At 42.1% G+C, this 23,953-nt stretch overlaps 1 protein-coding gene across 2 annotated transcripts in view; it reads right to left on the bottom strand.

Moving 5' to 3' along the window:
* The window catches only part of CLVS1 (clavesin 1), a 122,138-nt gene extending 101,984 nt beyond the window's left edge, over window positions 1-20,154 (bottom strand). The window contains exons 1-2 of one of the 2 annotated variants that reach the window (XM_005288120.5): window positions 19,777-20,154; window positions 7,953-8,577 (exon numbers count right to left, since the gene is read on the bottom strand). In XM_005288120.5, the coding sequence (XP_005288177.3) occupies window positions 7,953-8,341 (389 nt within the window). In that variant the 5' untranslated portion in view covers window positions 8,342-8,577; window positions 19,777-20,154. The remainder of the gene's footprint in view (window positions 1-7,952; window positions 8,578-19,776) is intronic. The other variant, XM_065585637.1, reaches the window with a different exon arrangement.
* Window positions 20,155-23,953: the final 3,799 nt, after the last annotated feature.

Below are 23,953 nucleotides of genomic sequence, written 5' to 3'. Positions count from 1 at the left end.
TCCCTCCCCTCCCCCCCCCCATGCAGTCTACTCCTCCAATAACAAGTGAAGATGTTTTAACTATTTTAATTAGGTTGATAAATTAGAAGATGATCCGAATATCTAGTATTTGCAAAACTTGATATGCACAAAGTTATAACAAAACAAAAAAAAGGAAAATTCTGACTGAACACATCTTAAATTGGTTCCTGGTATTATAGCAGCTGAAGGAGCTACCATATACAATAAAATACACAGCTTCTGATTATTCCCAAGATTATTTCCAAATGTCCAAAGAGACAAAGAATCCAGATAAAATGAGTACTGGTGTGATCTCAGTTATATTCTATTGATATAGGGGGCTTTGGCAACACACCTCTGTGAGAATCTGGCCTTAAAACTGGTTTATCCAGACCTGGTAGGATTATGGTAATTTTCCAGTAGTGTAAAGCCAGCGTTCTCCCCACCCTCCTGTTTAAAATCACCCTTATTCATTCTCTCTCTCACACACACACACACTCATTCTCTCTCTCTCTCTCTCTCTCGCTCTCTCTCTCTCACACACACACACACACACACACACACACACACACACACACACACACACACAGAGTTTTGGTCTATAGGGGTCATTTGCAGTCGGTGTAAATGAAAACACTTGTGCTAAGCCTGTGGAATGCAGCAAATCCCAGCATATGTGTGTACATGTCCATTAAATCTCTCTTCTTCTTGCGTAACTCCTGGGTTTTGTTTGGTTTCTTTTTTTACAAAGGGGTACATGACACAGAAGTCACCTTTCCTCTAATTTCCATATCCCTCTTTTCAGTTCTCATGTAGTTAGCTTCTTTTACTCCTCTTACCCCACCAGGACAGCCCTATCACCCACCTGCCTCATCACTCTGGGCCTTCCCTCACAACTTTCCAGTCAGTCCCAGTCCCAGAATCACCCTTTCCTGCCAGTACCTTTCCTCTCACTCTTCACATGTTTGACTTCCCAACCCATCTGGTGCTTTCCCCCTTACTCAATCCTATCTCACTCTTCAACATATGCCTCTTTGTCCTTTTTCCCAGCAGTTCCCTTTTCCCCTCTTTCCTGGGTTTCTGAGTCCAGGACTCACAGGTCATCTCACCTTTATCATTCCGTTGATAGCCCTGCCCCAAACTGGTACCCTCCTTGCATGATCTTCTAGGGACCTGGCTTTCTTATCTGATAGGAAGTGAGTTCACTTGTCTCCTATGGTTGAATTAAACAATTTTGGGACTGAACTATCTCACCTCCTCTGTGTCTGATCCATCATTCTTTCTCCACAAGTCACTGTCTCAAATTATTATTCTGCTTAAATCTCTCTCTCCTTTTCCACCCCATGAATTTTATTAACGTTTTAAACCCTTCCTCAAAACTGTCATCATTTTAAACTAATTAATTCATTTGATTATCTATAACCAGGTTCTTGGTCACTGTACCATCTAAACAGTTTTTGCTATGTTGTATGTCACTTCCTAACCAAACACAAAGACTCTCTTTGTAAAAATCATTTTGATACTATGGTTGGTTGTATCTTAGCAATATTTTTTCATACTAAACAACTATGAGTTTGAGTTATTGCTGTAGTTTGGCTGCATCTATAAGTCAATCCCAGCAACCATTTATTCCTTGTATTCTATTAAACAACTGAGACTATCCTCCAAATATATTACAGTAATCAGCATCTAAAATATATTCAGTCATACCAACAGGATCTAGTGATGATAATATCCTCATAATTACATCATCATGAATATTCTCAGCATATACATAACTTACTTTATCATAATCCTTTAAAATATTTATAGCTGCTGCTCCAGTGCTATGTTGGAGTAATTTTTGTCCTTTTGAAACTCTCTCTACACTTTCACACAGAATGGTAAATGTCTGGCACTTAAGACTTTTGGGTTAATAGAAGAGAATTGATGAGCAGCAGCTGGTACGGAAATATATATTGTAAACAAAGAAGCATTTCCCCCCGACTCTTCAACAATATCTGTTGAAGCCACATGACATCTTCTGTGATAAAACAGTCCAACTATAAAGAAGGAAAAAACAAAACAAAAACAACACAATCCTATTTCCATAACATTATAAAGGATGGCTGAAGATCCTCAGACCTGTGAAAATTCCATTCTCTGCAGAGGACCTATGCATCACTAATATTCCACTTATGCCCTAAAGGCTTTACATGAGACTTAAATGGTGCATAGTTCTTGTCCTGGCTCTCTACACTGGATGGGATTTCACCCTGGATGCACGTTTTTGAAAGAAACATCTTGAATCAGAGGAGCAATTGGGACACTTATAAAGTCAGATCCTGCATTATTCGTGCACCCAAAACTCCCAGTGAAACCCATATAGCAGTCCTGAGTGCAAGTTAAATATATTAGCAGTAGCAGTACCAAAGCCAGGGATGGCTGAATCAACTAGTAAAGGTCTTCTGAAATCTAATTGCAAGTAAGGGAAGACATTTTAAAAGGAAACTAGTTATTGTATTTGAATCTTTTAAAAGTTTCTATTTCGTTTTGGATTAATTGGTGAAGCAGTAGGTTGGGCTACCTTGATTTTGATTAAATTACTAGTTTGGTTGATGAAGGAACTGTAATGATATATATTCTTCTGTAAGAGAATTATAGAGCATTAGTGAGATCATTGCTGGAATATTGTGTCTAGTTCTGGTGTCCACACTTTAAAAAAGATGTTGACAAATTGGAAAGGGTTGTGAAAAAGCTATACAATTATTAGAGATCTGGAAAACCTGCTTTAGAGTGATAGACTAAAGAAGGTCAATCTATTTAGTTTATCAAACAGTAGGTTAAGAGATGACTTGATCATCGTATAAAAGTATCTATATGTGGAGAAAAAGAAACTCTTTAATCTAGCAGACAAACCCATAAAAAGATCCAATGTCTGGAAACCTTAGCTAGACAAATTCAGACTAGAAATGCAATGCACATTTTTAACAGTGAGAGTAATTAACCACTGAAGCAACTTACCTAGGGACGTGGTGGATTTTCCATCACTTGAAGTCTTTAAATCAAGATTGGATGTCTTTCTAAAAGATACATTCTGGCACAACCAGAAGTTATGGGCTTGATGCAGGAATCACTTGATAAAAATCTATGACCTGTTTAACGTAAGAGGTCAGGCTAGATGATTACAATGGTCTCTTCTAACCCTAAAATCTATGAATCTAGAAGGTTTCCAAACTATTCCACTCACCCATACATGTGATCCACACACCCACTTCATTATAAGGAATATTAAAAAAGTAAATGCCACTTCAGAGAATGTCTCCTCTGGAAATGAATTTATAAATTATAGCAAATTTTAGGTGGGGTTATATTGTCTAAATTATGATTTAGGGCTTTTCTACCTGGAGGGTTACCCTGGAACAGCTATTCCTTATTAACAATCCCTAATTAACTCCATTCCAAATAAAAGCATCCACATGCTGAGTTGATCAGGAATAGTTAATCTGATTTAAATTCACACTCTGCCTTATTCTGGATTCACTCACATGTGTAGTGTTAAAGGGAATGAAGATTTAGCCCTCTGTGAATGGGAATGAAGTAAGAAAGGAGAGTCAGGAGGCCAAATCCTTCCATTTGTGTCAGTACTGAACCATTGTCCCATTATAATGGTAGTAGGCACTGTGCAGGTATCGATGTTATCTTTCAGATGAGATGGAAAACCAAGTTGCTGACATCTTGTGGTCATATATGATTCTCCTATGGCAGTTTTCTCAAGTATGTATTGTCTGACTCACTATCCTAGCCAAAATCTAATCTGGGTAATAACATTCTTCTTCCTTGTTGTTTTAATTAGACATTGTGTTCACCACTTCCTGTACCTAAATGTAATATACAGTCCACTGAATTCCATTCCCAAAATGGTGGTATATAAAGTGAAGTGACCCCTGTATTTATTTTGGGAATGAATCCTGACCCTATTTTAGAGCCCAGGTGCACTTGCAAGCTCTGCTGAGGCCATGAAAGGAAAAGAATCCTCCTCCAGGCCATATAGTAGCACTCAGCATCCGCTATGCCCTGACCCCTTTGTAGGGTCGATACAGGGATAGGACTCACCATGGAAGATACTGTATGTAGAAGTTGTCCCATGCTTTGTAATTCCAAATATTCTTTGTTCTTTGGAAAAGATGATGCATTTCCCCTATTATCAGAGCAACCTGTAGGTAGCCACAGAAACCCCTCCACAAAAGGTAAGGCTTCTCTTTTCAGAATTAAACTATTTTTGAGTGTAGGATTGCTTTGGTTATTTTTAAACATATGATATATAGAGAAACAGGAAGTGCACCACTCTCCGAATTTCAGCAAAGTCTAACTGAGATCTGGCGAGAATCATTTTTCTTTCAAGATATCAGGGACTGAGCTTGGCCGATGGTATCTCCAACTTTCCCAGAGCAAGTGCTGATGGAGCAGGTGACTCTTATGAATCCTTTCTACTAAGGGCTCTCAGAAACCTAAGGCTAGTGCTGCATAATACTTAAATCCCTTAATTCAACCAATGCAGCCCAAATGTTCCTGGCCTCAAAAGCCGATATCTTGTATTCAGTCAAGATATATGTTCATTCATCTGTCTTTTCAGCTTTGCTCTGATGAGTCCCAGGGTAGCTGGTCTCAGGCCCAGTCTTCTCACAATCTCCCCTGTATCAAAGCACGTGAGCCCAATCCAGTCAGCTAAAGGGGGCTGGGCTACACCTGGGCCTGTTAAGGGCTGCTAGAGGCCAGCCAGAGAAGGGGAGAGAGGTACTGGAATATGGTGTGCCTAGGGGAAGGAAAGCCATGCTGGAGCAGAACTAACTCCTGTAGTGAGTGCCTAGAGCAAGGAGCTAGGGGCTGAGGGAGGCAGACCTGGGTCTACTGCTCCAGGAAGGGAGCTGAACTGACTAGAACTAGGAAGCTGCCAGAAGCAGGGTGCTGGAGACCGGTGGGCCCCTGAAGTCTGAGACAAAAGAGTTAGTTAAAAACTATTTACTGTTTGTTTATTTGTTTGTGTTACGAGAATAAACCTGCTTGAAAGAGACTGAGCATGGCAGCACATATTTGGCCAATAGCTGTTTTGGAGTGTGGGTAGACGGGTGTACGTTTTCTGGCAAAAACTCAGCTTTACAAATATTGGCCAAAAATGTACACGTTCCATGGAGGGTGAAATCCTGGCCCCATTTAAGTCAATGGGAGTTTTGACATTGACTTAACTTGGGCCAAGATGTCACCCAAAGTGAACAAACTACTTTTGCATGTGCAGAATAAGATAGCTGAATGTATTTATCCTGAGTTTGCACATGCAAAGGCAAATGACACATACATGAGTTTTCCATACATGATAACATATGGGTTAAAAAACATGTCCAAAAAACCTTCAAAAATGCAAAACATAGGGACAGCTCTAGACTTGCCTACTAATTCCTGAGTTTGAAAGACATACTTTTACTCTTGAGATAATTCTGCACCCAGAAACCAAAAAATTCTGCACACAATAGTTTAAAATTCTGCAAATTGTATGGTCAGTAAATAAATGTGGAGGCTCCAGCCTGGCAGTGGGAAGCATAGGCTGAACAGAGGTAGGAAATCACCCTGCAGCCTCCCTCCCCTCCCTCCATCTTGGTGACACGTATTTGGCTGCATCCAACCCTGACACAGTGCAAGGGTCAGGCTTGCCCCAGAGTGCCCCCCCTGCAGTGATTTCACTCTCTACCAGCTGCTCCGGGCACCCATGCTGCTGGGGAGAGGCACATGACCGTTCTTGTGACTTGCCTTTGCTTCCCCATTAGAAAGTCATTTTTCCGCAGGGAAGCAAGGAAATCTGTGCGGGCCATGAATTCTGCATGGCACAGTGGCACAGAATTCCCCCAGGAGTAACAAATCCCCAGTCTGATCAGCACTGAGTTTTGGGGTTAAAATCTTAATCCTGATATAGATTACCCTGCTTATGGGCCTTATCTTTATAATGAGCCATCCCAAATCCCTGGAATAGAACAGTGCAAACTTTGGGAAGTTCAAAATTTGAATCTGGCCTTTTGCAGCTTGAGCTACCCTGTACTGAAAATCTACAGTTGGCATTAAAATCCTGTATTTTATTAAGTTTCTCAACCTCATCATGCAGGCAGAAGAACTGCAGGGGAGTGACTTGAGAAGAGAAAGATACTGTGAGAAGAACATTCCAGATCTGCCCCTTTCATATATGTCTATACCACCTCAAAGAGGTAGAGAGAGCTGACTAAATAGTCACATTAAATTTTAATATCATTTTATTTTAGGGGGTGGAAGAAATCTTTGGTTGTAACACATTATAGCAGAAATAGGCTAAACTGAAAATACCCTTTGCCTGATTGTATCTCCCAAATATCTGACCTACCCACAGGCACCAAAGTGTGTAGAAATTAAGATGCCATTCTTGTGAATATTTCATTCAGAGGCTGTACCTCCTGGAATGATTAAAGCCAAGTCTGTATCCCCTAGAGGTGTGGAGCCAGAACAGGTAAGGTAAATGCCCTGTTGTGATGAGGAGTACTCCACACACTGGTCCTGAGAGGGTTGAATTAGGCCATGCAAGCCCAATCAACCAATCAAGCAGCATTGGGGAGAGATTTAGGCTAGGAGGAAGCTGCTAATTGGAAGCAGGCTCACCTGTGAGTGAACAGGTGGGGCTTACACAAAGCCAAGAGACTGGCAAGAGAGCCCCTGCTGAGGCTGCAGGGTGAAGAGTAGCAGTCACTCTCCCTAAGGGAAGGATGGATAGGAATCCCTGAGACTTTGAAGACCCTAGGAGAGAGGGGTCTGACTAGAATGGGTGGAAGCAAGCTAGGAAATAGTCCGGGGCAAGAGCAGTACGGCTAGAGAAGCTGCAGACTTTGACTGCTTGGTAAAGGGCTCTGGACTGGAACCCAGATTAGAGGGTGGGCCTGATTTTCCCTGCCAACCAATACAGAGTGGTACTGCTAGGGGTAGTGAACTAGAATACTGCCTGAGTCACTGCAGGAGTGACAGGGTCAGGGCGGCAGGCATGAGGACTGCCTGATGCCGCCTGAACAGAAAGATTTTGAAGTACTCCACCCTGGAAGAGAAAACTACTTAGGGTACGTTTTCACTACCCGCTGGATCGGCGGGTAGTAATCGATCTATCGGGGATCAATTTATCGCGTCTCATCTAGACGCGATAAATCGATCCCTGAACACGCTCCCCGTCGACTCCGGAACTCCACCAGAGCGAGAGGTGGAGGCAGAGTCTACGGGGGAGCCGCGGCCGTCGATCCCGCGCCGTGAGGATGCGAGGTAAGTTGATCTAAGATATGTCAACTTCAGCTACACTATTCTCGTAGCTGAAGTTGCGTATCTTAGATCAACCCCTAGTGTAGACCTGGCCAGAGGTCTGAGTCATGAAGAGGAAGCTGCAGCTCCTGCAGTGAGAGAAGGGCCCCAGAGTGAAAGAGAGACAGAGTGACGGAGTGCAACTGCAGGAAGGGGCATCTGCCTGGAAGAGCTAATGCCCAGAATAGCCAGAAGGAAGCGGGGTTGAGTGGTGAATAGAGTGCCCCATCACACCTATGTCTCACAGTTAATATGAGAATTGTCATGTGGTGAGAGGTTTTTGCTCTCAACCTGTTTGGCTCATGTCTGACATTACTAAAGTTATTGTGTATAGGCATTAAAATACTTATTGCAAGAGGCAATTGTCTGGCTTAAACCTGCAAACATTATGCAAAAATATGAGCTAGCTGTTTGAAGTGATGTATAGTAAATCCTCTGTGGCATAGGTATGAGAAATGATAGACAATCACATTAGATGAAGGCTTTAGTGAAATGGACTCATGTTTAGAATACATGTTTATCAAAATGATCTCACTGCCTAAAATATGGTCATTAATCAACAGTGAACAGGTTTTGTGTGTGTATAAATATATAAGTACACTATCTACATTTACCTACTCTGATCCCAGTTAGCTGCAAAAAGCAGAAGAATCTTCCTGCCATAGTGATCACGTTTTTCCAGCACTCCAGGAAATCCATCAATCAGAGCCCGTTTGATCCCAGGATCATCAGCCTTGAAGTTCTTGAACATATCCAGGTTTAACTGGCGGTACTGGAAGTACTGGGCCAGCAGTCTGAAGGCATCTGTTTGGTGAAACTTTCTGGCTCGGAGAAATCTCAAGATGAAGGCATCATCTGTACGTAAAAACCCAATGTCAGGCCTGGTGATAATCATGTCCCTGACTTGTTGGATATCCTGATGCAAAACGTCTGGGTTTTCATTCAGTTCCAGACGGGCTTTCTCTATAGTCTCTGGACTAAGTCCAGTTTGTAAATGGGTCATCTCTGCAAAAATCTCTTTTCCAGATCCTTAACTTCAGATTATTTAGCAGGAGAAATGCTGATCCCATTCAACTAATGGGCTGCTGTAAGCGTGATCCATTCAAAAGCTTTTTGCTGCCCAGCTGTTTGAAAAGGATTGTTCGAGGGCCTTTTTCATATCCTTGCAAGGAGGTATAACTTTCAGTTCGTATGTAGTATAATCCATCCAAAAGCAAGTGTAGCTTATTCCATCACTCACTAAAAAACAAATATATATAAAAAACATGGATTATATAGGTACTGAAGGCTTAAATGAATGCACTTCTGAGCTCGTATACAATAATCACTGCACTGCTTCTGTATTTTAAGTATTCAGAGGATAGCAACCAAATAGTCTTTGAGTGGTGCAGTTAGCATAATGCTATCATTGACATCTTGAATGCATAATATATAAGTATCCCAGAAAGACAGTCTGATGAACTTATCATTATATTGAGCATATAGCAATGGCAATGTTATATTGGTTTAGTACTAGGTTATTCTTTCTCAATTAGCTTAAAAATAATAACGTAGAAAGGGCAGCACTTCATGACCATGCTCTATTACTGTTATGCTTTTCCTGTGACACAAGTCCCTTCCAGGGTCAGCCTGGAGTGACAGCTGTAAAAATAATGGCAGCTCATAGTTTACTGGTCTGGTTTTTCACTCATGATGTGACAAAGTGTTCTCTTCTGATGAGCCGTGCTAAAACAATAGAGCAACATTTTCAGCCTTCTACATAAGCAAATTTCCACTTTTCATGATGAATCTAGTATTTTTTAAAGGTTGGTTTATTGTGAATAGTATCATTTCATAAATTTCCCTTTGCTTCCCTTTATCCATTTATTCCCTGTGTTTATAACTTTTCCCTAGACTGGTGCAGAGAACCATAATAACATTGTGAACACCGTGGCAATCAGGGTAATTGGATACATGGAGACCACTCTCAGAAAACATTTTCCATTGAGGGTTTTCATTTTTTAAGAAGTTCTTCCTTGTTTTTTCCAGTGGTACCATTGTGTCTGAGCCAATGACTTAGAGGCTTTGTCTTCACTGCCATAAAACGTGTGTTTTCAAAAGGTGTGACGACTAAGGTGTGTTCACTCTTGCTGTAAAATCCTACTGGAGACAAGGCACTGTAGTTTTACAGAGGTAAACTAGGTGAGGTCAACCGCAGGTGGGGAGAATATAGTGTTGATCTCCCCTGGCTTCCTCACAGTAAAAATTACAGGAGCCTTGTATCCACTAGGATTTTATAGCCAAATAGCTAAGGTGTGTAAATTATGCCACTAAAAATATCCATCTTTTCTTGCAGTGAAGACATAGCTAGCATCTTTTTAATTGCCAGCTGCAGAATAACATCTCTAGCAAAGTTTAATGCTCAATACAGACTCCCAACCCACTGATATTCCTCCATCAATATTCTTCCTGGTGAGCACATCACACACACACGCACATGCGCATGCACACACACACACACACACACACATTCTCTTCTCACCTCACAATCCCTTGTCACCTTATCTCTTTCCTTTTAATGGTCTTTTAAGTAATGGTGCTTATCTTCTTAAAAGAAAACAATATCTAGTTTGCTTAGCCCAATAGTCTAGAAGTTCAAAACACAAAGTCTCTCAATGAATAAACTGTGAAATGTGTTTGATAATTCTAGCATTGCAATCTTGATGTTAAGATGATAATTGTATTGTAAGCTCTTACTTTCAGTATCTTGTATTTTTTCTGGAAAAAACTTTACATTTTGTGTTTAAATTTTTCATACTTGTTCTTAGCTATGCTTATAAAAAAAAGTCCTGGGCTGCTATAAGCATAAAAAAAATGCCACAGAATCGTCTTAGGAGTAAGACGATTAGGAGTAAGACAATTGGTGTAAATCAGGAGATACCTCCACTGAAGTCAATGGAGCTACACTTATGTGAAGTAAGATCAGAATCAGGCCCAGTTTTTCAGCCTTTACAGAAAAAAAAAGTTCAGATTTCTTTTTTGAGATTAAATACCTCAAAAGGAGCTTGGTTTTAAAATGTAGACACTACATCCCCCTCAGTGAGGTGAGTACTTTATTAGGTTTGAAGAAGGTTGTTTGAAAAACAATGGAGTTTTAGGGTATGTCTACACTGTAATTAAAACCCATACCTGGCCTTTGCCTGCTGACTCCAGCTCATGGGGCTCGGGCTAAGAGACTATTTAATGGTGTGTAGATGCTCAGGCTGGAGCCCGGGCTGGCTCTAGGACCCTGAATGGTGTAAGAGTCCCAGAGCTCAGGCTGCAGCCTGAGCCCGAACGTCTACACCACAATTAAACAGCCCCTTAGCCCAAGCCTCACGAACCCGAGTCGGCTGGTCCGTTCCAGCCATGGGTGTTTAACTTCAGTGTAGACATACCCATAGACAGTGACATTGGTGTAATTTGAGGTAACTCCATTGATGTCAGTTGAGTTACACTGGTTTAAAACTGATGCAGGCTGCACAAGAACAAGGCCTTTGTTTTTTAATTAAAATTTCAAACTTAACATGGCATTAGTTTTCTTGCATTTAATAAGTTTTTAATTATAATTGGTGGCATTGAACTTATTTAAAACTAACACCCCCCAGCGTGGAAGTGTCGTCTAAGAAGAGGTATATCAGTTTCCAGTCTGTTTTAGCAGTGGCTCACAAGCCGAAGAAACATATGGGACCAGAATTTTTGCTGCTGTAAGGTCTGCTCAGCAGAGGAGGGGTGCAGTCAGGGAGCCAATAAAAGCTCCCTAATTCTCAATCGGCAGCAGCTCTGACCCTACCCCTGGTGTAAGTTAGAGCAGCCTAGGAGCTACTCTCATTTATGTCAGTTGGATATGGTAGGGATCATACACCAGCTGAGAATTTGTGGAATAGAACTGTACTCTACCCTGCTCCTTTCCTGCCCCCTGCCTCCTTCACCATGTCTCCACTGCTAGGGTCTGGGCACATTCTTGCCTGAGTTGAGACAACCAGATTCTGCCCCTCACCAGTGCACAGGAGCAAGAAATGGGGGAAAGAATCTGTCTCATATTTATTTCGTTTTTAAACTCTACTGTTCTTTCAGATTCTTAAAGTATGGGTGGAGGCTTTACTACTTACAGTCTGATTTACAGGATTTCTGTATAACAAGCATCACAAATGATGCCACTTCTTAATATGAGAATTATTTTTATTACCTAATTTAGATTGTGGGAGCACCCATAATGTGTTAAACACATCCAGAGGGAGACACCATCCCCACTTCACGAAGATGGTGGTTGCCAGTAAGTGATTTAGAAATACTCACTGTGATTAAGACCATTTATTTTCAAATACATTTTACAGTTTGTTCCTATGGAGACAAGCTTCTTACTCTACAGAACACGCTGATCAATGGGCTAAACAAAGTTTTCTCTGAAATACGGTACTGGTACTGCAAAATAATCCACAGCACATATAAACAATGCAGTAACGGTCAGTATTCCATTAGAAATCACGGGACTTGTTCCTCAGCTGTTGTAATTCGCTGTGGCTCCATTGAGTTCAACAGAGCTATGCTGATTTACACCATCTGATGATTTGGCCCCCATGGTATTTAGTAACAAACATTAATGCCAGAGAGCTACCCAATTTAATTGTCACTGTGATTTCTCACATGGTACTGATCTCTTGAATTCCTAAATATGTAATAGATGCACATTCCCTGTCATCAGACCCACACATTGCCATTTTCCCCTTCTCCTCTTGGGTTGTCTACAATTCTTATTTGTGTAAAATGCTCCAGCTTTAAAACTAACTTTGCATCTTTTATTCTTATTCTATAATTTGGTGCTGACATTTTCCCCCTCTCTGGAATGGTGTTGCTGTGCAATGGCAAAACAGAGCCTTTGTTAGACAAGAGCATTGCTGAGACCAGATTATGACTTCTTCCTCTGCCTTTCACAGCTTTTTAAAATAAATCGTCCCTCCAAAGGAACAAAGCCCAAACATATACCAGGAAAAATAACAATCATTATTCAAAACAAGAAATATTGAACCAGAATTAATTATTCATCACATACACCATTTTTTATTTTCAGTGTATTAAGTTCAGTTCCCAACAAGATTCAGAGAAGGGGCCGGATGCTTGTGATACTGAAAATATGCTGGTTTCTCCAGTCAATGGCCTGTGGTTTTGCCTGGCATGAAGGACATGTGTTTATTTTATATTAGTAATAATAATAATATTGGTTCACAGCACCTTATTCTGTAATATTCAGTGTGACCTTTCTGGATTTCCCCAAAGACAGGCTACCCTCATCCAATACCCAGGAGACCTACCTCTATGCTGTTGCCCAGCATGAAGTATCTAGCAGAAAGAACTGTCTCTAGGAGAAGGAAAACTCTGATTTCAAATGAGGACAGACAGTGATCGCTTAGCCTCTTCAGGCAAGTGTATCAAGGAGAAGGAAACTCTGCTTTCAAATCTGAGCAGTCCAAACTCATTAGCCTTGGAAGGTGAGCGGACAAGGGTGGAACCATTGATACCTGTTCCCAGCAGGCTATGACATGGTGTTCCCATGAGTGGGATAGGGTGGGTTAGCCTAATAAGCCACTGTATTATAAAATTACTTATTATAGAAACAGTTCAGCAAGCCAGACTGATTTATGTGGATTTTGATCAAGGGTCATCAAGCCTAGCAAATGGAAATAGTGATGGATTTTTGGATAACAGCTGGAATGTTAGAACTCTATTTCCGGCCTAAATGAACTAGAAGCAGAGGAGTTACGGAAGTTACAAGTTTACCTTCCTGCCATACAAGAGACAGATTGCCTGGGTACAGGAGAGTTGACAGTTAAGAATTATACTTTCCGTTATTCCAAACATTTAAGTGCACAAGTGAAGCATAGACATGGGCTTGCTATAACAGTGGACAAGAAAACAGTTACTTCAATGAACAGCTGGAAACTGATGTCTGAGCAGATTGTCACTATTGCCTACAATGAACTATGCATAACTGTGACCTGTTGTTATGCACCAACAGAAGCATCAAAAGAGGAAGAGAAGCATGGATTGTATCAACAGTGGATGCCACTGTAGATGAGATATAAGATCCTGATAATGGGAGATACGAATGCAAAAGAACAGTGTTAGACCGCATGGCATTGGGATGACAAACCATATGAAGAAAGGTTAATGCTATGAGATGCACAATCTGGTTATTGGTGGTACTTGGTTACAAATGACATGCACAAGGTTACATGGAATTCATCAGATGGTCAAACCAAAAACCAGACTGACCACATTATTATCAGTAAAAGGGATAGATGGTCACGGTAGGATGTTAGTCTATAGAAGCACCAAGTGTAGCTGTGATTAACTTAATCCTTCCAAATAGTAGTTCAAGTCCAAGAAAAAGATGGGTGCAACTGGAGCCAAATTTGACCTTGATAAATTAAAGGATAGCAGGGCGGTGACACTTGGAGGGTCATTAATTTGCTATGAGGAAGAAATCTCACTACCGAATGGATAGAAAATAATCAAGGGAGTGATACAAAACACTGCAAAGGAAGTTATTGGAAGGCATAAGCAAACAAAGAAAAGCTGGACAAGCAACAAAACAAGAATATTACAGGAAAAGTGTAAATGAGCCAAGTCTTCTGGGAAAGTAGAAGAAGTAAAAGTGTTGGGGAAAGTGATGAAGAAATCACAAAGACTGGACAAGGAAAAGTTCTGGAAAAGAGGCTCAAAAACTACAAGAGGCATCAAGAAAACAAGACATGAAAACGGCATACACAAAGGTTATGTTGTATGGAAACACAATCGGGTCAATGATGTGAGCAGTAAGAAAGGCAACTGGTGAACTGACAATAAATGCCAAAGACAGTTGCTGAAGATGCTGCTGAAGATAAACAGCTGACAGGATGCCAAAGAAAATATTACAAATACAACCAAGGTTAGTCCAACCTAGAGGCCAGTCAGCCTTTAGATGGTGGGACATCATACACAGGAACATTACCAGGTTGTACTTAGTGGAGGAACAAGCCATGGGCAGGAATGCATTATACTGTACTGCTCTCTGTCTATAAAGAGGCTTTGAGATGAGAAGAAGCAGCAGCACTTCTATAGGTCTTTCCATCAGAAGATCTCAAAGTGCTTTACAAAGATGGGTAAGCACTGTTATGTTATCTGATATGTGGGGAAACACTGAAGCACAACGTTTAAGTGACTTTCCCAAGGCCACACAGCAAGTCAATGGCAGAGCCAGAAGTTAGCACTTAGTTGTTTGCATTATTTTCTCTGGCATCTTATCAGCTGTTTGTCTCTACCATTGAAATCTTTTCGACTGCAGCCAATCCTGTACCCAGATTTCTTTGTGTGCCTTAAAATCATTTCACTTCCATCTTCCAGACATTTATCTCTACTGCCCTTCACACTGCTATATCTGGCATTATAGCTTGTGAATCATCATTGATAAACTAATGCTATATATCACCAAAAATCTGATGATTCCAGCTTTCCAATGATGTATAACATTTCTCTGGTCCTGTGGGTTCCCACCAAATTAGATATTAACATCACATCATGTGTATCTTTAAGCACTGCTCTGATTACCATCTTGCCTTTTACAACTAACTTCAGTTCCAGTCAGATTTGTTACCCCTATCTACAGACCTTTGAGAGCTAGATCCAGTGCTGTAAGCCATCTGAAAACTTGCTGTCATGGCTTTTAGATGGTCTCAAGTATTAGGGAAAGCTCCTCAGCTGGTGTTAATAGGCATAACTCCATTAGGATCTGGTCCTTAATTTCTAACTCCTGGTATCCATGAGGATATTTGCTGCTCAAAGCATTCTGGAAGGGAAGTGAGTGGGTAGAAATGGAAATAAGATGGTAGTTGAGAGTGACTCGACTTTCACCATGTGGGTGTCATCTCATTAAATTGCTTTTTAAAATATGTTGATATTAACTCTGTAAAACAACTTGGGGTTAGATTCTACTCCCTAATGGCATAGATAGTGGAATAGGGGTGCGGGATGCTGCAGCACGCCTGGATTGAACTAGTTTCCATTATATAAAAGATTTTCAGTCTGGTTCAATGACTGTCAGCACCCCCATTATAAAAATTGTTCCAGCACCCCTGTCAAACGGGGAATGAGAGATGAAGTTATAACTGAATCTGTATATAGTGCATATATGGCCTCTGTTACACTAAATACATGAGGTACTATGGTATTTATCCTCATATCACCCCTGTCATGCAGTGAAGTACTATCATCCCTATTTTATAGAGGGGAAACTGAGGCACAGTGGGACAATGTGATTTGCTCAAAGTCATACAGGAAGCGTTTGATGCAGCAGGGAGCTGAACACCAGTTTCTTGAGTTAGCACCCTCACCATGCGATTATCTTTCCACCCCTTACATACTGACCAGGGTTATGCTGTACCTCGTGGGCTGAAATGTAGCTATGTGCATGTTCTTCCTAGAGAGCTTCATGAGACAGTGTGTCCAGGGCTCTGCGGCTCCACATTGGCTGGGCCTAAATGGCACAATCTAGGCCTCAGCAGTTTAATGTTTCTTTATGTTTCATTAATATTTGCACCTCTTCTTTGATTCTCTTTCCCATCAAAATCTGAGAGGTTGTTAGAGTCCCATCTTACTAGTGCCATCACAATCATTTCCTACTTCTCTATATGAAGAGCTAGAATGGCTCAGTGCGGTTAAATGGGGGGAAATATCTTATTTCATTATCTTTCTAAGTCTGGTATTTACTTCACGGGGGCATTGTAGCTTCTCTTGACCGTGGGAATAGAAAATGGTAGTGATTATAACATCAGCATCAGACTCAACAATGTTCTAAGAATTTCCTGGAACTAGGAATCCTAGCTAAGGTACAAATATAAACACTTCCTTAAGTTTAGTGACACTAATACATGATAGATCCCTAATGCTCTCAAATTAGTCTTTTTTTTTTCAACTTTTGGCCAGGTCTTAATTGTGGAGTAGTGCACATTATGGGGGTATGATTTCCAAAGCACAGTAAGGTGCCATGCAGTCGGTGCAGACCCTGCTGGTTCCCTACTGTGCGATAGTTGTTAAAAAGTAATAGGGAACTTTTTAGTGTGAACCAAAAGGGTCTATATGGACCAATCACTGTGCAACATATTAGTGGTTTTAGAAATCATACCCCTTTAGTATGTATTGCTGCACCAGGTAGACAAGCCCTAAGTCAGTTACAGGTTACCTGGGCGCAACACTTATCTATCCAGCACTGGTAGTTCAGGACAAAACACAGCAGCAACTAGATTGATATTTGTGGCACCTTTCCACAGCAAGTAGAGCAGCAAAGACTGCACTACCGACTTCCATTTGCTCCTGTTGTGCCTATGGGTTGATAGGTATTAAGAGATTCAAGTAATAAGGTGGCAGGGTGTAAAAGAGATTGAGAATTTGGCCAATTATCTTTAAGTCTTGAATTTGCATCATATGTTATACGTAAGTTTTGTAGAAAGGGTGTCATAGTGTGGTGGGACTCAAATACCTTTTAAATAAATATTTTGTACAAAATATCTTATAAGCTAATAAAATTATAGCAATCTTTCCTCAAATAATTTGTTATCAATAGGGAACCAAGCCTTGATAAAATGCATATCATATGCAATGAACTTGGGCATGCAAAGTATGGAAAATTCAGAAGGAATAAAACAGGCAGTAGGACATGTCATTCATGAAATATGTGTCAAATAGTCCAAATGTCAGTATGCAGTCCTTCACAAAGCATTATACTCATAGGCGTTTGTCAGACTCAATCCAATGGACTACACTATGCATGCAGTTTAATATTCTTCTTTTAGAATACATTATCAGTAACAGGTAGTGCCATGAATTCTCACATACAAATCTGATATCTGTGAAACATGCTGAAATCTGAGTGATGAGTGACTGAAATGTTGAGGGACGGGAGTTACTATGTGGGTAGAGACGATTGTGTTACAATATCTGCACAAGCATATGTAAAAGTTGTACCTGACATAATCAATGGATTTATTCCTATGCCTTTAAAAAAACATGACTTACCTAATTTTCCTGTTCTTTTGATCCACATTATAAATGTTGGATCCTTTAAAAACAACAGCAGTTCACTGCATGCTAATGTTAATTGTACATGACTGGCACAATCCTGCAGCTTTTAGTTCTAATTGTGCCATAATTCCCAGTGAAGACAGTGAACATTTTTCCTGAGTAGAGCCTCCAGGATCAGTCCCTTTACTAATGCTGTACTGCATTTATTTTGAAAGAAAGAGATTGGATTTCCACACCACTGAAATGAGAAAATGCTGGAATTTTCCAGTGGTTTTACTTCTGACCCCTTGCACACACCTTCAGTTCCAAATTTACATAAAAGGAGAAGTTTAATTTCATTTTAGAATGGATAAAGGTTTGTAGTCTGTTAGAGAAAGTGCTAGGCATTAGGATTTTGATTTGGGAAAAATACTGCTTGGGAAGTTCTCAGATTAAATCTCTTGAGATTGTATTGAATTCAAGAGGGATGGGGCTCTGTTTATTCACCAAACAAAATCAGCATTGGCCACTACTCACTGAACTTCCCAACCCTTCCCCTCCCCAATAAAATAAGCCTGATATTGCTTCTATTTCTTTACTACATGCCATGTGTATGTCATAGTGGTGTCCAGATGCTTCAGAGATGGTAATACTAGAAATAGCTATAGTGAGAGAATAAAATGCTCTTGCCAAATGGTGATGTAAATGCTTCATCAATTGCACATGTAAATGGAAAGCTGCAGGGACTTACAGATCCAAAGTTTAAGGAATGTATCTGATTTTTACTATAAAACTGGTCAAGACATTTTCATTTTATCTGATATTGTCCTCTTTTGGAACACCAGCAGCCCATCCTGGTGTTTGAATAAGGTATCCTCTATGTACAAAGCAAACAGACTTTAATGAATTATATATGTGAACCAATGCTGTCAAATTCATTCCTGCAATCCTTACATTGCAGAAGTCAAGAGGACTCCTCACGGGAGTAAGTGCTATGCAATATAAGTAAGAGTTGCAGAATCAGGTCTGCACAAGATTAAAAAGTCAGGAATGATTAAATAATGAGCCAGGAACTTAAAAGGTTCTTAAAATGGATTATTACAGTTTCCATTATTTTGTATTACTTTGCAAAAGGCCGATTCCTCCAAAGTACTCCATGATTTTCAAAGATGAGATGGATCAACAAAATCCTTAAAATCATCAGCAATATTTTCTATTTGTTAGAACTGATTATGCTGACAAAAACAAATGGACATTGTTAACTTCAAGTTGGATACTTAACTACAAATCGGTAAAAGATATATAAGGTTTTCCAATTTACTAATAGCTGAAAAATAAAATCCTTACCTTTGCTATGCCATGCATGGCATAATGTTGTTGCATAGTGTGTCATTTACATGCTGGCACCATGTTAACTTTTCATATACTAGAAAATCAGTTTTATCATCTGATTCCATGAAATCTGTCTTTCTATAATTTGATCATTCCTTCCAAAATACGATCCAGTCACTGACTAGTGAAAGAAAGACCAGCCATCTGTTCCTTAACTTCATTTTTTATTTAGGCTTAGTTGGAGCAAATATTTAGGAATCAACATTTTGAGAAGGGGAAAAGGACCCACAAAAACAATGTCCTCCCCCAAGCTTTGAACAGCTGAAAATCAATTACATTCGTTCCTATAAAATACATGGTATTTCTTGCCTTTATTTGCCTTTTTAAATCGATTAAGATAACGCTTAAAAAAAAACCCTTACATTGCATGAGAGCAACTTACTCCTTGAGTTTCTGCAGTGGAGGAGCTAAGGGGAGCCTGGTGGAAGTGACTCACCCCACAACCCTCCCCCGCGCGCGCACCACCATTAATGATGATTTCTCTTCGGGGAACCAGAACATTGGCTTGACCCTGATTGTTTTCCCCAGCCCGTCCTCGCGCTTCGGGTTTAACATGCCGGATGAAAACAGACAGCAATTTGCTGAGAAGCAGCAACTCCCTGCTGGTCTTGGGCACGCGCCCCATCTGCCAGCGCCTGGCTTGGGGTCCTTCAATCCATCCTCCCCTCATTCCCCACTCCACCCCCTTTGCTTTTAGATTGCATCATTCAGCTGAACTTTCCCCTCCAACTTGTGCCCCTGTCCCTGCCCTGCCGGGTGCTGGGGTTTTGGCTGGAGAATTTCTATATTATTGCTCCTGGAGAAGTGCACGACGAGGCGCTGAGCGGGAATGTGCAGGCAGAGCAGAGGAGAGGACAAGGAGGAATGCGGTGCAGGATTGCGGCTGAGAGCTGTCCAGGCAGGGTAGTGCTGAAACGCCGCAGCCCTGGAGGGGTGGGGGACGAAGAGGAGGCAGGAGCCTCTGAAAAGCCAGAAGGAAACAAACCCAAATACCTTCACAGTGCCACGCAGCCTTGCCTGGGGGTATTTTTCCTGCAGGTGTCTTTGCTGCTGAGATGGGTGGGGGAGAAGGCTCCCTCTCTGCCAGCTCCTGGCTCAGATCTCTCGCGAAAACTGTGAATGAGAGCGCCCCGGCTCCACCGGGCTGTGGATTTTTGGTAGGAGGCGTGGGCACCAAAGCCTCGCACGGTGGCTGGCATTCCCCTGGGTCCTAAACGCCTCCCGGATCACCTACTCCTCCTGCAGGAGGTCACACTAGGAGCCCACGTGATGTGAGAGCGGGTCCGGACCGTGACGGATGCTCCCAGAAGGATTGCGAGGTTCACCCTGGAAGCAGGATAGGAACACATGACAGTAGAACGCACTTCCCATGTGAGCTCCTCCGTGCTACCAAATTCACCGCGGAGATCCCGTGAGCTTGATGATTTTGCAGACATTTCTTACAGCTCTAGCAGCCTGAGCTGCACTGGGCAGACGGGGGGATGGGGGGGAGGGAATATCCACCCCAGGCTGTTCTCCATATCACACTTTCCCTGTTAAATCTCAGCGCTAATGGAACCCCTCCTCCCTGACTGTCTAGGAGACTACGGCTGTGATTCCAGCCAGGAAATCTGGGGCTGTCGCAGGGAAAGCAATCTTTAATGACAGCCTTAATCTGTGGGCCTTTGGAGTCTGCGAGTGGGGGGCGGGCTTTTGATAATATTGCTGACAAACCCAAGCCTCCCCCTTCAATATTCCCTGAATACATTTACTTCTCTTCTTTTCCTCTGTGGTCCCATCTCTTCATAAGTCCTTGTGTGGACACTAGCCGGTTGTTTCAGTAACAGTTCTGTTTGGCATTGTGACACCAACAAAACCATTTTGGCAGCGTGTTCATACTTGGCTGCTTGCGCCAGTGGATTGTGTCCACACAGTTGTATCAGCAACAAAAAAGCATGTTGCTCTGTAATTGAGGATCTCTGTGTCCTCTATCTCACTGCCAGGAACACTACCTTGTGGGAAATTGCCACTGTGCATTGTGGAACAGCTGATGTGTATTGTGGGATAATCACAAGACTCTCCGAAAATTGTGTGGGATTGGAGTCAGATACCTACAATTCCTGCTGTTCTATCCTATTATCAACAGCTCTCCCATGCCAGCCAACCACTCATGAACTCACCACTGGAAACTCATGAACTCCCTCCTGAAAATACTGATATAGCACATCACCTCTCTTCTACATTGTAAGAACAGGGCATATGATCCTGTTGTTTTTGCAAGGATGTACACTCGACAAACTAAACAGGATGGTTGGACAATGACTATAGAATGACTGCAACTGGGGGAGTGGCAGTTTTGGTCCCATCTGATAAGCACTGAGTGGTGGGGCCAAATTGAGACGCAAACCTGAGATGACAAGCAGTAGCTCCAGAACTTTCAAATGCAGAAAAGCAAATTCCCGGAGTTGTGTGCTCAGCTCAACCCCATCTTGCAGAGAATGAACATCAAGATGAGAGCTGTCCTTACACTAGAGAAATGAATGGTGATCACCATGTGGAAGCTTGCAACCCCAGATTACTTCCAACGGATGAGGTCATCAATTTGGCATTGGAAAAATCAATAGTGGAGGTACTTGTCATTGCGATATGCAAGCTGCTAAAGTGTTCCTTGCTGTAGACAGTAGTGAGGCTGGGCAATGTGCAGGAAATAATAGATGGACATCCTAAACTATAATGGACAGTAGATGGGACACAGATCACCATTGTCTCTCTGGCCCTCCCGATGTAGTATCTTCTTCTTCCCTTTTCCAAGCTAGCTGGGGTTGGGACACTGAATTAGTCTTTTTTCAGGCTTGCTGGTCCAATGCTCACTCCTGTTGCATGTTTGAATTTATTAACAATTTGAAATTGTCAAATAGGCTCAAATGGAATTATTTAATCAAAGATGATCAGTCTGAGATTTGTACAGCACTATACAGAATACAGAAAGAATAGATACATTACTACCCTTGGTGTAAAGTAAAGAGCTGGCTTTTGCATCTCTCTCCTCTGTAACTGGTGGGATGCTGGCAGTTTGCACTCCCTAGCTGATTTTCAAAACCTCTGTCCTTTTATAGGGTATGAGACAAACCCCTTTTTGGAGGGAAAAATACTTTCCCATGATTAATTTCACCGTGTCATGTTTTAACATCTTTTACTTCATTACTTATGGAATATCCTTTATGGTAGTTTTATCTTATCAATCATGTAACCTCAAGGGAATTCTAATCCAGTCATTATTACTGACAGCTGGAACAACCAGCAGTTCTCACTGAGTTAACATCTTTTAATGGATCCCCATTTCATCATTACAGAAAACATCTGCAATAACAATTGTTCCTTATCAATCTCCCAGTCCTAATTATATTTCTGCAGACACTTTTACTATTCTGAGGGGGTCTCTTTCCTGAACATCTGTTTTCCCAGACTTGGAGGCACCAGCCATAATGAAGTATGGTCCAATACTCAATTATAAGAAATTATTTAATATAGGTCACTCACGGGTTATAAACCAGCACTCTGGCCTTACTATTCAAACACGCTTTTTGCTAATACCTTAAAGATTTTGGGACAATAGTTCATATGTAAATACATTTAATATATAAGAAAACTAAAAGGATTAATATTTACTAACAGGTGCTAACACTTTACATCCACCCTGTCCTCCCATACCCAGTGTATCCATTGTTTTCTTGGCAGTGCTCTTCTTCTCCTCCCATGAATCCTAGTCTCAAATGCCTCCCCAAAAGAAATCCCTTTATCCATGCATAGCCATACCATCTCAGACTCGTCTCTTACAGCATCTCTTTGATATTGTAGATCTTGGTCTCACTCCTGATGACATCATTCAGCATTTTGTCCAGCAATATCACCCCACTCGCTCCCCTCAAACATTTCATTTCAATGGCTCCAAGTCCTCTCAAGTGCCTCTCTTTGGTCACCCATGTCTCTGATCCATACAGAAGAGCTGGTCTTCCCATGGTTTTGTATAGTTGACTCTGAAGTAATCGGTTTATCAAGAAAAAATACACTTATCTTTTCCCACACTGAGCAGGCTTGTTGCAATTCTCTGTCAATTTCTACATTTGCTGGTAACTGGCCCTCAAGGTATTTAAAAGCAGAAACCTGATTTAGGCGTTGTCCCTTGATGTTGATATTCATCTCTCGTGGTTGCATGTGAGTCACCCATATGTCTTCACTCTTTTCTTTACTCATTTAGAGGCAATATGTGGCGGGGCGACTGCCCCACCCCCATGCGAGAGGGGGCTAGAGTAGGCCAGAGCAGCTGCGCAGGCCGGCAGCCAATTAGAGAAGGGCCTACTGAGAGCCAATCAGGGCTGAGATTAGAGCCAGCCAATCAGGGCTAGGCTAGGCCTTATATAAAGGCTGCCTAGGAGCTGAGCAGGCAGTCTCTCCCAGGCTTTCAAAGGGTGAAGGTCTGTCTCCTGTGCGAGGAGACTAGCACCTGGGACAGCGTAGCACCTGGGACAGTGCAGTGCAGTGCAGTGCAGTGCAGTGCAGTGCTGGGCGGGCTCGGGGGAGCGGAAGGGAACTCCAGCCCACTACCTGCCAGGCTGCAGGCCCCGAGGGAAGGGCCTAGCCAGTGCAAAGGGGCAGAAGGGGAAGCAGCCCAGGGAGAGAGACGCACAAGGGGAGAGAAGGAGGGCAGGAAGGTGCCGCCAAAGGGTCCCTGGGTCGGGACCTAGTGTAAAGGGCAGGCCTGGGTCCCCCCCTTCCCCCTTGCACGGACACCCAGCCATAGAACTTGGCAGTAGCGGACTCCACTAGACCCCTGACACAAGAGGTTAGACTTTGGGGTGTGGTTGACTACTGTAGCTGGGGTGCAGAGAAAGACTGCTGTTAACCCCCCCCCCCTCGGAAGGGGGTGAGGATGGACTGGGGGCAATGTCAGAGGGCAGTGTCCTGAAGAGGACGCCGCCGAGTGGGGAGCAACGCAGGTCCAGACACCAGTGAGGAACAGGTGATGGATGGGACACCACCAGCAGAGGGCACTCCCCATGGACTGAGCTAATTCCCAGAGCAACCAGCAGGAGGCACTGCGGTGGTGAGTCCCAACCCCGTCGCACCATAGTTTGTTAGTTTTCTGTTCCAGGCATCAATCATCTGGACCAAAACTTCCTCACTATGGGCC

Source organism: Chrysemys picta, chromosome 2 (genome assembly GCF_011386835.1).
Source record: "Chrysemys picta bellii isolate R12L10 chromosome 2, ASM1138683v2, whole genome shotgun sequence".
In the NCBI taxonomy this organism is placed as follows: domain Eukaryota; kingdom Metazoa; phylum Chordata; order Testudines; family Emydidae; genus Chrysemys; species Chrysemys picta.
Note: the sequence above shows the minus strand (reverse complement) of the source record. Positions and strands in the feature narration are given on the sequence as shown.